The sequence below is a fragment of the Podarcis gaigeae genome, assembly GCF_964106915.1.
Source record: "Podarcis gaigeae genome assembly, chromosome: 12".
Lineage (NCBI taxonomy): Eukaryota > Metazoa > Chordata > Lepidosauria > Squamata > Lacertidae > Podarcis > Podarcis gaigeae.
In genome coordinates this window covers 3,044,539-3,058,879 of record NC_139688.1, presented here as the reverse complement: position 1 = coordinate 3,058,879, position 14,341 = coordinate 3,044,539, and the positions used below count along the sequence as shown (strand labels likewise).

At 48.3% G+C, this 14,341-nt stretch overlaps 2 protein-coding genes across 5 annotated transcripts in view; one reads left to right on the top strand and one right to left on the bottom strand.

Annotated features, from left to right (window-relative positions):
* LOC310827765 (zinc finger protein 783-like) overlaps positions 1-14,341 on the top strand; it is a 130,314-nt gene that overhangs the window by 102,942 nt on the left and 13,031 nt on the right. The window contains exon 2 of one of the 2 annotated variants that reach the window (XM_083704178.1): positions 10,369-10,410. In XM_083704178.1, coding sequence (XP_083560304.1) covers positions 10,387-10,410 — 24 coding nt within the window. In that variant the 5' untranslated portion in view covers positions 10,369-10,386. Of the gene's footprint in view, positions 1-10,262; positions 10,411-14,341 lie in introns of those variants that run through there. The other variant, XM_083704177.1, reaches the window with a different exon arrangement.
* LOC310827731 (tigger transposable element-derived protein 3-like) lies at positions 580-10,081 on the bottom strand. 3 transcript variants are annotated; one of them, XM_083704114.1, is made up of 4 exons: positions 9,846-10,081; positions 7,101-7,551; positions 2,293-5,449; positions 580-1,932 (listed from the first exon to the last, which is right to left on the bottom strand). In XM_083704114.1, the coding sequence occupies exons 2-3, from the start codon at positions 7,138-7,140 to the stop codon at positions 3,462-3,464; spliced, it is 2,028 nt and encodes a 675-aa protein (XP_083560240.1). In that variant the 5' UTR covers positions 7,141-7,551; positions 9,846-10,081; the 3' UTR covers positions 580-1,932; positions 2,293-3,461. The 3 variants fall into 3 exon arrangements, with proteins under 3 accessions (XP_083560240.1, XP_083560241.1, XP_083560239.1); XM_083704115.1 differs by lacking the exon at positions 9,846-10,081 and having other exon boundaries at positions 580-1,533; positions 1,624-1,932; positions 7,101-8,487; XM_083704113.1 differs by lacking the exon at positions 9,846-10,081 and having other exon boundaries at positions 7,101-8,487.

Here is a 14,341-nt window from a genome sequence, read left to right as displayed (position 1 = left end):
TTTTGCCTTCTTAATTTAACAGGGTGAATTAATCCCCACTTTAATGGGGAACCACCATTTCAATTTGTTGTACACGGAACACACATGGTAGCAACGGGATAATTCCTTTTCTCAAGTGCACTTAAAAGGCTGATTTGGTTCTGGTTGACAATACTGCTTATTTTGGACCAATCTGGAGCCTTCCAGCTGTTTTTTAGTACAAATCCCATCAGTGGGAGGATATCTGCAGGGCCACACCTTGCAATCTGTGCCTCCTGTGACCACCTCTTCCCACTTATGTGAATGAAATAGCAATTGTCAGAGCAGGAGCAGCCTAGCTGAAGTCATCTGGAGAGGAACAGTTTGGGATTCTTCCTTATTATCCACATCAGTGGTCAAGAGAACCGAAGTATGAACTATTAGTTATTACAAGTCTCTTAATCTATTCTAATAAAGCAGTAAATGAAACGATGAACTTCTTAACAAAGTTGGGGTTACAGAAGGTCTCCCTTAATCATACAGTACTTTCTTCTTGCAAAAGTATTCAAATTAATTCTGCCCAAGTTCTGCTTGGCAAATTTCTCCATCATCCATATTACCTATTTATTATAAGGTTTATACTGTGAATGGTTGCCTGTATCACACTTAAAACAATTTTTATTATGGATGGTCATAGATTCATAGAATTGTAGAGTTGGAAAGGACCCATGGGGTCATCTAGTCCAACGGCCTGCAGTGCTGGTATCACAGCTAGAGAATCCCTGACAGGTGGCCCTCCAAACTCTGTTTAAAAACCTCCAATGGAGGAGAATCCCGCCACCTTCTGCGGTAGTCCATTTCACCACCAAGAGGCTCTCACTGTCAGAAAGTTATTCCGAATGTTCAGGTAGAATCTCCTTTCTTGTCATTTTAATCCATCACTTTGGGTCCTACCTTCTGGAACAGCAGAAAACAAGCTTGCTCCACCTTCCATGTCAGAAACTACAACTAATCCAGAATGTGGCAGCTAGACTGGTGACTGGGAGAGGCCGCCGAGACTACATAAAACCGGTCTTGAAAGATCTACATTGGCTCTCAGTACATTTCCAAGCACAATTCAAAGTGTTGGTGCTGACCTTTCAAGCCCTAAACGGTCTCGGTCCTGTATACCTGAAGGAGCATCTCCACCCCCATCGTTCTGCCCAGACACTGAGGTCCAGCACCGAGGGCCTTCTGGCGGTTTCTTCCTTGCGAGAAGCCAAGTTACCAGGAACCAGGCAGAGGGCCTTCTCGGTAGTGGCATCCACCCTGTGGAATGCCCTCCCACCAGATGTCAAAGAGAACAACAACTACCAGACTTTTAGAAGACATCTGAAGGCAGCCCTGTTTAGGGAAGCTTTTAATGTTTAACAGACCACTGTATTTTAATACTTTGTTGGAAGCTGCCCAGAGTGGCTGGGGAGACCCAGCCAGATGGGTGGGATATAAATAATAATTTTTGTTGTTGTTGTTGTTATATGTGACAGCCCTTCAGATTTTTAAGGTGGCTTACATAACACCCTTCAGTCTGCTCTTCTCCAGGCTAAACATCCCCAACTCCTTCAACTGTTCCTCATAAGGCTTGGTTGCAAGACCCTTCATCATCTTAGTTGCCCTCCTCTGCACACCTTCCAGCTTGTCAATATTCCCCTTAGACTGTAGTGCCCAGAACTGGACACAGGTCTCCAGGTGGGGTGTGACCAAGGCAGAGCAGAGTGGTCTTTTCCCCCACACACAAGACAGAAAGCTCAAAGACCACATGAGGAATTATGTGACAAAGCTAGCACTTGAACTCAGATCTTGAGCCTTGAGGACTGGCCTGCCTGGCAACTGCACTCATCCACAGGCTAAACTGTGCACTCTTACTGGTTTACTCTATTTATATGCCAAAAGGGTTCAACTGGATTTCTGTTTAAAATAATAGTTTATTATAACCTAAGGATCAATGTGGGTGGTGCTGTGGGTTAAACCACAGAGCCTAGGACTTGCTGATTAGAAGGTCGGCGGTTTGAATCCCCGCGACGGGGTGAGCTCCCGTTGCTCAGTCCCTGCTCCTGCCCACCTAGCAGTTCGAAAGCACGTCAAAGTGCAAGTAGATTAATAGGTACCGCTCCAGCGGGAAGGTAAATGGCGTTTCTGTGTGCTGCTCTGGTTCGCCAGAAGCGGCTTAGTCATGCTGGCCACATGAACCGGAAGCTGTACGCCGGCTCCCTCGGCCAATAAAGCAAGATGAGTGCCGCAGCCCCAGAGTCAGCCGCGACTGGACCTAATGGTCAGGGGTCCCTTTACCTTTACCTAAGGATCAGGAAAAGGAGATACACACGCAATTCTGAAACCACCAATGATGGAGAGAAGGTTCTGAAAAGAAATGGTAGTTGTTGGATGAACTGATGGGAGGAGCCTGGCTTTCTTAGCTGAGTTTAATTGAGGAAGTCTCTCTTGAAGGTGCCACCGTTACTCAGATGCAATAACTTGGGCTGAACCATTCAGAATAACACGATGAATATACAGGACAGGAGCTGTCCGTGGTGACATAAAACTGCTGCAGATGCTTTCTAATGACATAATGCACAAACTCTTAAGCCCAGTCACAGTATCTGTTTTATTATATATTTCCAAACTGTTGACAAAAAGGTCAGTGAGCATCTCTTCCAGCCCTTTTAAAAGACAGGTTGTATTCCTACCTCACAAGGTTTAGCACAGGGAGGCAGAGCCTGCTGCCCTCCAGATGTGGGGCTCCAGGGTCCCATTGGCCCCAACCGGCATGAAGAGGAAGATAAGGGATCATGAAGCCCAACAACACCAGGAGGACCAAAAGCTCTTACCACGATGGTGTGGAATACATCTTGAATGTTGCCATGCTTTCATTTCCTTTTACTCTTAATTTTAATGTTTTTAATTGGTAATAAAAGAATAGTTCTTGGAAAGTGTCTATAGATTTTACTGCAATCTAGCAGTATAAAAATTTTGGTAATGAACTAAATGAATAAATCTTCCAAAACCAGGTCAGTGAACTGGCTCAGTTAGAAGAGTAACCACTTTTCAAGAACAATTAAAGAGCCTTTAAAGGTTAATTAAATTGGATTGGGGGACAGAGAAAAACCTGTTCCAGAGCCCCAGACATTTCCCATCCTAGATACCTTGAAGAAATTCACAGCCATGCAAGCAATGCACTGATTCTCACTTTTATGCTATCTTAGGGGAAGGGATTTCCAAAGACCATTCCCAGCATTACTTCCCAAGCCCAAGCCCACCTGATCACGCTGCAGCAACCTCCCCCCATCCCTGCCATGCTGGCAGGGGCTGATGGGAGTTGTAGTCCAAAACATCATGGAGGGCACAAACTTGGCAAAGACTGTTGTACAGATGATGATGTTTTCTTGATTATTCTATGCCCCAAATGACTGTGTGGATTCAGAGGGCCACACATGAGATTCAAAGAGAGCTACATTTGAGGTTGCGGCTCAGAGTCCTTCTCTATTCAAGGCTTTTGCCCTTAATACTTGCATATTAGCCAGAGACATTCCATGGACCACATCCTCCAGTTTGTAGAAGGTCTGGAAGACGGATGAAGATACCGAGTGGCACTCAAAATAGCGCCTCAGTGTGGCCAGGCTCTCCATGACTTCTGCCTTGGAAGGGCAGGGCAAGTTCTGCGCCTTCTCTTCGTCTGCAGCTGCACAGGCTGGTTCTTGAACCCCTTGGAGCAATTCAGCACCCTCCTGGTCTCCAAAACACTCCAGCTCCTCATCGACCAGCACAAACTGTTCAAATTGTTGCCGGTCCTTGAACCCCAGGGCTTGGACCACGTCCATAGGAGGAGCCGGGATGCGGAGAGCCAAGCCAAAGCCCGCAGCTTGGAAACAGCTTGTGATGGTCTGTGGACAGACATCTAACCAGGCTTGGACTATCATATGAACAGCGTCCAAAAGAGTCAAGTGCTTTGAGAGTTCGCTTGCAGGAACGGGGGATCTGCTGTCGAGCACCGCAAGGAGGCGAAGAAGCATCCTCCTCCGGTAATGGCATTTGAAGTTCTGGACCAGCCCATGCTCAAGAGGATGGATGCGGGAAGATCCAGGAGGCATGAAAACCATCTTGGTATGAGAGAGCTCAGTGTCGGGATGCGCCGCACATGGGACCAAAAACAGCACCACGCTCCTGTCTGTTCGTTTCATGTCCTCGTTGAATTTCTGTAGCCACTCAGTGAAGATGGCCGCTGTCATCCATGCCTTGCTATCAGCTCTGTAGGTGACAGGCAACAGGTCCTCCCTGTCAACCCCTTGGAAGCCAAATGGCCTTCGTGCCTTGCCGATGATCAGGGCGTCCCTCTTGTCTGAAGCATCCAGATTGGTGCAGAGCAAGACAGTGAGCTGGTCCTTGGTTCCCTCTCCGCTGTCCCAAGCTAGGCCTTCTGGGGTAGCTCGAAACAGGATGCCAGCCTCCCCGCAGGCGTAGATGTCACGGGGGTCGTATTTGTTTAGGATGTAGGGCAGGACGTTGTTTTCCCAGCCCTCATCCTCCAGATCCTCGCTGTTCTCTTTCTCCTCTGGAGGTCTTCCATGCGCCGCTTTCTGCCTGGCTTTGAAACCACGCAACCAACCCAGGCCTGCCTCCAGCTCTGGCTTCCTCCTGAACATCTTGGAGAGGTCTCCAGCCTTCTCTTGCAAATGCATCCCATTGGCAGGGGTGCTGGACACACACCTGTGCTCAAACCACTGTAGAAGGGCCACCTCACCAGCCATGGTCTTCTCCTCTAGCTTGCGCTTGCGCCCTGGGTTGCCGTTCTTGCACCACTCGGCCAGGATGCGCTCTTTGTTCTTGATGATGCGGCAGATCTGGGGCTGGGAGACCCCAAACCTCTTGGCCAGTTCGCTCTGGGAGACCTTGGGCCCTTCTAGCATCTCCAGCACCCGGACCTTCTCTTGTAGCGAGAGCTCCTTCCGCTCTTTCCTCTGCACGACAGTCTCGCTCGACAGAGGTGAAACCCTCTTCCTGCAGCTGGTGTGGTTGCTGGCATTCCCTGCCAGGCAGGCTCCCTGACCAGTGGCGAGAGCAACATGCTCCATCAAGCTCCTTCCACAGTCCCCGCAGATGTATGAGCATTGCCCGGCGTGGTTCAGACCGTGCTTTTCTAACTCTGCCTTTTGGGCAAAGTTCTTCCCACATTCCAAGCACCAGTGGGGCATCTCTCCCATCGGCGCTCTGCAGATCCCAAAGGCAGGTACACTGGGGCCACATCCCACTCTGTGGTCCATCACCAGACCTTCCTCACTGCCTGCTCTGGAGTCAGGCTGCCCTGGTTTCAAGTGGTTTTGCCCGAGTGCAGGAGGGCTGAGTCCATTCTCTCCACCTTTTCCAGGTGAGGCGTTGGCAGGAGGCAAGACCTCCTTCCTCTTTCGATACATCTCTGGTTCCTCTTCCTCTTTCACTCTTTTTGGATGCTGGTCCAATCCTGGAAAAGAAAAAGCGCAGAGAAGGTCAACTGAGTGGCCAAAGGAAGTGCAATGGACTTCTATATGTTCTTCTATCTAACAGACCACCCTTCACCAGGTGACTTCCAGATGTTTGGGACTACAACTCCCATCAGGTCTAATTAGCATGGGGTCCTTTGATCAGACTGGGCACTGCCAAGAAGAGCCCAGTGGCTGGATCAGGCCACCATCCTGCAGTCTTTCAGGTAGAGGACTCATATTATTTCTGCTTTTCAGATTATCTGCAGATAGGCAAAATCCTGCTTAAACGGGGGAAAGTGTGGGATGGGACTTAGAAAAGAAGGGCATCACTGGGGCGCTGCAAAACAAGGTGAGCACTGAACAGCTTCATGGTCACACTAAACTCCCCTGTGGAGGAGAATTCCCTCTTGAGAAGAAGGACAAGAATACAAGGAGAGTCTGCAGGATCAGGCCAATGGCCCATCTAGTCCAGAATCCTGTTCTCACAGTGGCCAAGCAGATGCCCAGTATGAGGAACCCCCAAGCAGGATTTGATTACAAGAACAACTTTCCCCTTTTGCAGTTTCCAGCGACTGGTATTCAGAAGCATTGCTGTATCCAACTGTGGAGGCAAAACAGAGACTTCCTGGCTTGTAGGCATGGGGATATTTTAGAAGGTGCAGGGCAGATGCCAGTGCATGATGGGAGCCTGGCAGGTATGAGAGAGTATGCCTTGCTGGACCCACATTTGAACCTTTAAGCCAGCCCTACTCTGGTAGAAGGGATGCGGGTGGCGCTGTGGGTTAAACCACAGAGCCTAGGATTTGCCGATCAGAAGGTTGGGCGATTCGAATTCCTGTGACGGGGTGAGCTCCTGTTGCTTGGTCCCTGCTTCTCCCATCCTAGCAGTTCAAAAGCACGTCAAAGTGGAAGTAGATAAATAGGTACCACTCCGGTGGAAAGGTAAACGGCGTTTCCGTACGCTGCTCTGGTTCGCCAGAAGCGGCTTAGTCATGCTGGCCACATGACCCGGAAGCTGTACGCTGGCTCCCTCGGCCAATAAAGCGAGATGAGTGCTGCAACCCCAGAGTCAGCCACGACCGGACCTGGTGGTCAGGGGTTCCTTTACCTTTACTCTGGTGGAATTTGGTGTTCCCTGTCTGTTCCCTTCTTCCACCAGGCCCCTAAGTCAAGGTTGCATGCTGCATAGCTGAGTGACAGGGCTAGCAAACATCTCCGCCCATTTGCAAGGCAGCATAAATGCTGTCGTGCAAAGTTGCAGATTCCCCCACCCCAATTCGTGGCTAATGGGACAGGGCAAAAGCAATTTTCATTTGCACAGAACTTTTTTGTGGTGAGGTGCATTGAAAGAATCCTCCTCCTCCTCCTCCTCCTCCTCCTCCTCCTCCTCCTCCTCCTCCTCCTGAGGAACCACCCAGAAACTCTCTCCTCAACCCCATGCATGTGTTGGCCAAGTTGTTGATTCCAAGGAGGTGAGTGGAAATCACTCTGCACATGCCCAAAGGTACTCTCTACTCTCCTCCTTTTCTCTTTTTGCTGCAGCTGTGAAAACAGCTTCCAGGACTAAAAGTCCCAAATCCCCACATTTAAAACGAATCCTTCAAGCTCTCCGCACGCAACTCTCTGAGACTTCCTCAGAGCCATCCTTACCTGAATCTGTATCCAGTGGAACCTGGTCTTTTTGAGCCATCCTTCGCCAAGCCGGAATGGAGCCCTCACCTCTGCTGCTCTGAGTATCCTCGCAGCACCCAGAGGCTTCGGATCTAGTGCTGGTACCAAGAGAGGATGCAGGGAGGAGAGAGAGGTTGAGGATGGAGAATGCTGGAAGGACCAGAGTCCGAGCATCTCCCGGAGACAAAGGCGAGTGCGAGGCTGCTCCCACTCCACCAAAAAGTCACAGGACAGGTGAGGGTAGAGGCCAATTTGCTGCTGCTCTTGGGATGCTGCTCAGCTTCTCCCATCCAGCAAATCTCCCCACCGCCAGCCCCATCCTTTCTGCCTGCTCTATGTTCATCTCGCCAATTGGTGCTGTGCCTTTCTGTTTAGGATTTCTTCTTGGCCTGGATTGGACAAGGAATCCCTCCAATGGGCAGCAATGGAGCTAGAGGAGAGGGAGAGGGAGAGAGAGAGACTGAGAGAACAATGGTTCATTGGAAAAACCAACAGCGATATCCCCAGCAAGAGCGAGACAGCCTTTCCTGACGCAGCGTCCCCACAGATTGGGGCAGGAGGGTGCTGGAAGGATGGGAATCTCTCCTCCCCACAGGCAAATTGCTAGGGCTGCAAAAGCAAGCCTATTTGCATTTCTCAAAACCAGGGCTTTAAATGTAGGGGAGGCCACCCCAAGACCCCACCTGCCTCTTTCACGGGCTGCTGTGGCAGAGAGTGGGCACAAAGGAAATCTGTCAGGAACTTTGGAACCAAGGTTATCACCACTAGTCCATCTAGGTCAGTGTTGTCAACACTGAATGGCAGCAGCTGTACAAGATTTCAGGTTGCAGGAACATTTCTAGCTCTATCTGAAGCTGCTACTGGGGCATTTTGCATATAAAACTGGCTTGCTGTGGCACTTACCTGCCCCCCCCCCCTTTAAGATTGCAGTCCTCATGATAGAGAATAATGAGCCAATTTAAATAGGGACACAGGAAGCTCCTTTATATCAAGTCAGGTCCTTATTTACACCAGTGGTTCCCAAGCTTTTTCCAGCTGCCGCCCCCTTGGTTCCATAAACTCATGCCCAGTTCCCCCCTATGCTATATAAAGAAAGCATCATTCGTAATAGCGGTTTGCACAGCCCGCTAAGGAAGAACGCTAAGGAAGATAACAGCATGTTGAAATTCAAAACGGTGACAATTAATTGCACATTTATTCAAAACCCAGTTAAAACCATTTAGCTTGATCCAGTGATACCAGCTTTTCAAAGTCTGCATGCGACACTCAGTCTCAAGGTTGCGGGTTCAAATTAAATAAATATAATTAGTGTAATTAATAATAAAAATAAAAACCAGGGGAAGGAAATCTAGTAAAACATCCCTCCCTCCTACTCTAAAAAGCTATAGGTAGCCCTTAATTTATTAATTGTTGTTTATTGTTTCAACCACCAAGATCGTATCAATCACAGTGTGTGTGTGTGTGTGTGTGTGTGTGTGTGTGACAGAGAGAGAGAATGCCAGAGCCATCATGGAGAACAAAAGGAAGGCGATTAGCAAAGCAAATACAGTGGTACCTTGGTTCTCAAACTTAATCCGTTCTGGAAGTCCGTTTCAAAACCAAAGCGTTCCAAAACCAAGGCACGCTTTCCGATAGAAAGTAATGCAAAATGGATTAATCTGTTCCAGACTTTTAAAAACAACCCTTAACACAGCAATTTTACATGAATTCTACTATCTAATGAGACCATTGATCCATAAAATGAAAGCAATAATCAGTGTACTGTATTATAAGTTTGAGGAAGCCTGATCTAAAGCCATTTGCACATGTTGCCATGCAACCAGTCCATGCAGAATGTAGGCACCCTCTATATAGAAATGAGCAAACCGGTGATATTTTAGGGAGCAGGCGAGCAGGCGGGGCCCATGACTTACATCACAGGAGCCTACACAACACAAAACACTGTTGCTTTTATTTTATTTGCTTTTTATCTTATATTTTGGAAATGCACATCCAGGTTTTTTCCCCTTTAAATTTTTTGGGCTGGCCTCCAAGAGAGTGGGGCCCTAAGCTATAGCTTGTTCAGCTTATACGTGATACGGCACTGTATCCTATATTATTCTAATGGTGGTAACAATAACTTCACGGCCTAGGACCCTGGTACCTACGAGACCGCCTCTCCCGGTCTGCCCCACGGAGAGCCTCAAGGTCCATAAATAGCAACACCCTAGAGGTCCCGGGCCCTAAGGAAGTCAGATTAGCCTCAACCAGAGCCAGGGCCTTTTCAACACTGGCCCCGGCCTGGTGGAACGCTCTGCCTCATGAGACCAGGACCCTGCAGGATCTGATTTCTTTCCTCAGGGCCTGTAAGACAGAGTTGTTCCGCCTGGCCTTTGGCTCAGAATCAACTTGATCCCCTTCCCCTCTATCCTTTTTCCTTTCTCCTCCTGAGAAGAGGCTGCATCCTAATGTTTTAATGTTGCATTTTAATCTTGTTTCTTAAATTGTATTTTAATCAACATGTTTTTATTATTAGTTGTTAGCCGCCCTGAGCCTGGTCTTGGCTGAGGAGGGCAGGGTATAAATAAAATTTATTATTATTATTATTATTATTATTATTATTATTATTATTATTATTACCTTGATCAGAGTCTTTTAAAAATATTTTAATTTAGATAAGGATATGATGAAAATACATAATTGAACATAAACATAGATTGGAAATGGCTGTGTATACTTATCTACTTTTAAAATTCTAATTCTTGATCTTATTTCTTCCTTTTCTTTGTCTTCTTTTTGTTCTTTTCTTTTATATTTTACCTTTCATTTCTTTTCTTTATTGTGAATATTGTTTTGTAGAGGAGTAAATAATTGTAAATATGAGAAGAGGTAAAATGTTTTCTAATTTTCTCTTGGTTACATGTATTTTCCTTTTTTTGTATATTTGTATTTTTTCTAATTTGTACTCAATAAATAATAATAATAATAGTTGTTGTTGTTGTTATTGTTGTTGTTGTTGTTGTTGTTGTTGTTGTTGTTAACCAGGTCTCCCCCGCCCGGCTCTTCTCCCGTCGCCCACGGCCTCCGGCCGCCAGGTGTCGCTGCGGCATCTGCCTTCTCCTCCTCCGCCCCTGGGCGGCGCTCTCTCCCGGCGCTCGCTCCGCTTCCTGGAGCTTCCCCGGCGCCGCCGTCCGTCTTGCCCGCCCCGCTCCTCCCTCTCGCTCTCCCGGCCCTCCTCGCCCCTCAGCAGCAGCCGCGGCGGCGGCGACGACGACAGCGCCGGGCCATGGCCGAGTGGAGCCCCGCCCAGGTGAGCGAGGAGGGACCTGGAAAGGGGGGGGGGGAGAGGTGACGGTTGGGCGGAGGGGGGGAGATGAAGGTGGGGGGGCTCCCAAAATGGAGTCTGCTGCTGAGGGAGGTTGTCATGGGTGGTGAAGGGGGGGGGGAATGGATGCCGTGGGGGGGGCTGCGGAGGGACCCCTTCCTTTGGAGACCCCCCATTGGCTGGAGGGGGGGCTCTTGGAGCTGCTGCAGTTGTGGGTCCAGGGGGGGCGGCGGTGTTTTTGTGGTGTGGGGAGGGGGAGGCTTAGTGGTGTCAGGGGCTGAGGATGCTGAAGCTGGAGGGGGGGGAGAGGAAGACACGTACATGTCAAAACCGCCCCTTGGAGATGCAGGTCAGGCCCCCAAAAGGGTGTGGGGGTTGATTTTTGGGGGGGTGATCAGGGAGGGAAAGGGCATAGGCTGCCAGGAGATGATGATGCTCAGGGAGAGAGATGAGAACATGTCAGAAGCGCCTTCTGGACCTGCAGCTTAGACCCACATAATGGGTGTGAGATGAAGGAGTTGGGTTTTTTTTGGGGGGGGGGGTGCTTTTTTGGGGAGGGGGGAAGGGGCAAAGGCTGCCAGGAGATGAGGGTGATTCTCAGGGAGAGAGATGAAAACATACACATGTCAGAATCAACTCCTGGACCTGCAGCTTAGGCCCCCAAAACGGGTGTGAGATGCAGGGTTTTTTTTGGGGGGGGTTCTTTTGGGGGGAAAGGAAGGGGCAAAGGCTGCCAGGAGATGAGGGTGATGCTCAGAGAGAGAGACTAAAACATACACATGTCAAAAGCACCTTCTGGACCTGCAGCTTAGGCTCTCCAAACGGGTGAGAGATGGAGGGTGGCTGTTTTTTTTGGGGGGGTGCTTTTTTGGGGAGGGGGGAAGGGGCAAAGGCTGCCAGGAGATGAGGGTGATTCTCAGGGAGAGAGATGAAAACATACACATGTCAGAAGCACCTTCTGGACCTGCATCTTAGGCCCCCAAAACGGGTGTGAGATGGAGGGGTCGTTGTTTTTTTTGGGGGGGGGGTTGGGAGGGAAGGGGCAAAGGCTGCCCAGAAATGAGGATGAGGCTCCAGGAGAGAGATGCACACACACATATGTCAAAACCGCCCCCTGGAGCTGCAGATCAGGCCCCAAAACAGTTGTGGGGTGCAGTTTTTTTTTAAAGGGAGGTTCATTTGGGGAGGATCTGAGAGGGGAGAAGTAAAGGCTGTCAGGAGATGGTGGTGATACTGGAGAGAGAGAGGCCTACCTTCATGTCAAAGCTACCTTCTGAAGCTACGGATCAGCCCCCAAAATGGATGTGGGGGAGTTTTTTTATGGAGGTTAATTTGGGGGGGGGGGCTGGATCTGAGAGGGGAGAAGCAAAAGCTGCCAGGATATGATGATGCTGGAGAGGGAGGAAAACAAATATATTTTACAACTACCTCCTGAAGCTAAGGATTAGGCCCCAAAACGGATGTGTAGTTTATTTTGGGCAGGGGGTTGTTGACAGGGACAGGGAGGCTAACTTTTCCTCTCCCGCTTAGGAAAACAGGTGCCCCAGATCTGATAGGGACTCCTCCAAGTCTTGCATCCCTAGGGCTGAGGCAGTTAATTCCTCTCATCAATGAAAGCAAATCAGGTAGCTGTCATCTCTTCCCCTGCCTTAACCCATCCCCAAATTGTTTCTGGCCTCTGCAAATAGGGCTCTTGCTGCCTTTTGGAGAGAGGCTTCCAGGGCAAAGAGAGGCAGGGGCACGTAGCCCAATTTAGCATGGAAGGGGTGCTGTGTTCATTATGCAGCCTGCCTGCCCCCGACCCCCCCCCCCATGGAAAGAGGGAGAGGGGCTATTTGGGGGCAGTTTTTAAGGACAGATAGTTGTGATGCGAGTTAATTTTCAGCTAGGACCTTGTTACGGAGCTTTGGAGGGTAGAATGGACCCAGGAGGGGGGAAAATGCTTTCTGGTGCAGCAAGGATTGGGGTGAATTATGTTTGCTTCGTCTTCTTTTTTTAATAAGATGTTTTTAATTAAGAATAACAAGAAACAATACAAAAAAGAGGTATTGGTACAAAGCAAAATACAGTGGTACCTCGGGTTACATACGCTTCAGGTTACATATGCTTCAGGTTACAGACTCCGCTAACCCAGAAATATTACTTCAGGTTAAGAACTTTGCTTCAGAATGAGAACAGAAATTGTGCTCCGGCGGTGCAGCAGCAGCAGGAGGCCCCATTAGATAAAGTGGTGCTTCAGGTTAAGAACAGATTCAGGTTAAGTACAGACCTCCGGAACGAATTAAGTACTTAACCTGAGGTACTACTGTACAGTATATATGGCAGAAAATAATAGCGTGTTAAGAAATAACCAAGGAAGAAGATGAATGAGTTGCAAGGGGTATATTTTGCTTCTTAACATTTCTTCCACAAGTTCATCGTGGCATAACTGAGAGCTCCCAGATAATCTCCCATTCAGGCAGTGCTTAGAGCTGCCTCTGTTTCGCATCTGCAAGGTTGCTGCATCATGTGCCTTCAATCCATGCCCTAGAGCCTAAAGATGTGGTGATGCTGTCATCGAGGAATAACTGATGTGTTCCTTTGCTCCTAGCATAAAGGCGTGATGCATAGTGCTGCAAGTCTGCACAGGTGGTTCAGTCTCAAGTCTTGCGCACAGTCAAGGTCTCTGGAAATGGTTTCATGTTCCTTAATTACAGGGTTTTTTGGCAGCAGAGATTTGGACTGCATTGTTTAAAGTGTTGTTGCTGTTATATTTATTTATATCCCTCCTTTTCCCCAGACCAGAACAACACAGAAATTTAAAAAGTGAAAAACATATAAAAGTAAAAACAGTCGTCTCTTGGTTTTTGAACAGCTTAGTTCTCGAACGTTTTGGCTCCTGAATGCTGCAAACCTAGAAGTGACTGTTCCGGTTTGTGAACTGTTTTTTGGAAGCCGAACATCCGATGGGGCTTCCGTGACTTCCGATTTTCTGCAGGCGCTTCCTGCAGCCAATCGGAAGCTGCGCTTTGGTTTTGGAAGTTGAACAGACTTCCGGAACGGATTCTGTTCGACTTCCAAGGTATGACTGTAATTTAAAAGTAATAGAAAAGTCCAGATAATAAAGAGGAACATCACTATTAAAAGCCATTTCCTTGTTTAAAAAAACAACAACAGTTCCCAGAAGCCGGTCAGAATAAAATAGTCTTCACCTTCTGGTGAAGGGAGGGAACCGGTCTTCCTTCTTTAGGAAGGGAGTTCCAAAGTCTGGGAGCAGCCACTGAGAAGACCCTTTTCCAGTACTGAGAAAAGGGCCTCCCCCCAAAGATCTCAAAGCCTGGGAATGTTCATACAGGAGAATTCTTCTTTCAGATGGACTAAACTGTAAAATATCATGGAAGAAAGCCTGTCAAGTCCTCCCCCGTAATCTTTTTTTCGGAGGGAGAGGTGTGTGTTCTGATCCTAGAAATTCATAGCCATCTTCACCCACGTGAACCAGCCCGTATCTCAAGATCAGCTTTGGAGGCCCTGCTTGTCTGCCCCTAACTAGGGCCTTCTCGGTGGTGGTCCCTAGTCCATGGGTCTCCTTCCACAGCAGATGGATGGATGCATGATCAGAGATACCTTTCGAAAAAAGCCTGGAGGACCCAGTTGGCTTCTAGCTAGGATGATTTTTATGTCTTTGTTGTTTTAGAATCTGTTGGTTTTAAACGGTTTGACTATTTTATGCTGGGTTGAATACATACTTTTTATATTTGCGGTGATTGCTGCTTTGCTGTGAAATCTGCATTTATATTTTTTATTTTGTAATCCACCCAGAGAGGACACTGCCCTGTAGAATTCTTATAAACCTTCTTTTAAAAAAAGAAGAAAATGCTGCTCATTTTCCAAAGACATTTTGGGAATTGCCCTAGTGACTCGCTCGGTTCCTGATATT

What these genes read in the sequence shown, in the direction of transcription:
- LOC310827731 (XM_083704114.1), bottom strand. Translation starts at nt 7,140, where the DNA reads ATGGCTCAAAAAGACCAGGTTCCACTGGATACAGATTCAG. An exon ending in TCCACTGGATACAGATTCAG is followed by an intron (nt 5,450 to 7,100) that starts GTAAGGATGGCT and finishes TTTCTTTTCCAG; the next exon opens with GATTGGACCAGCATCCAAAA.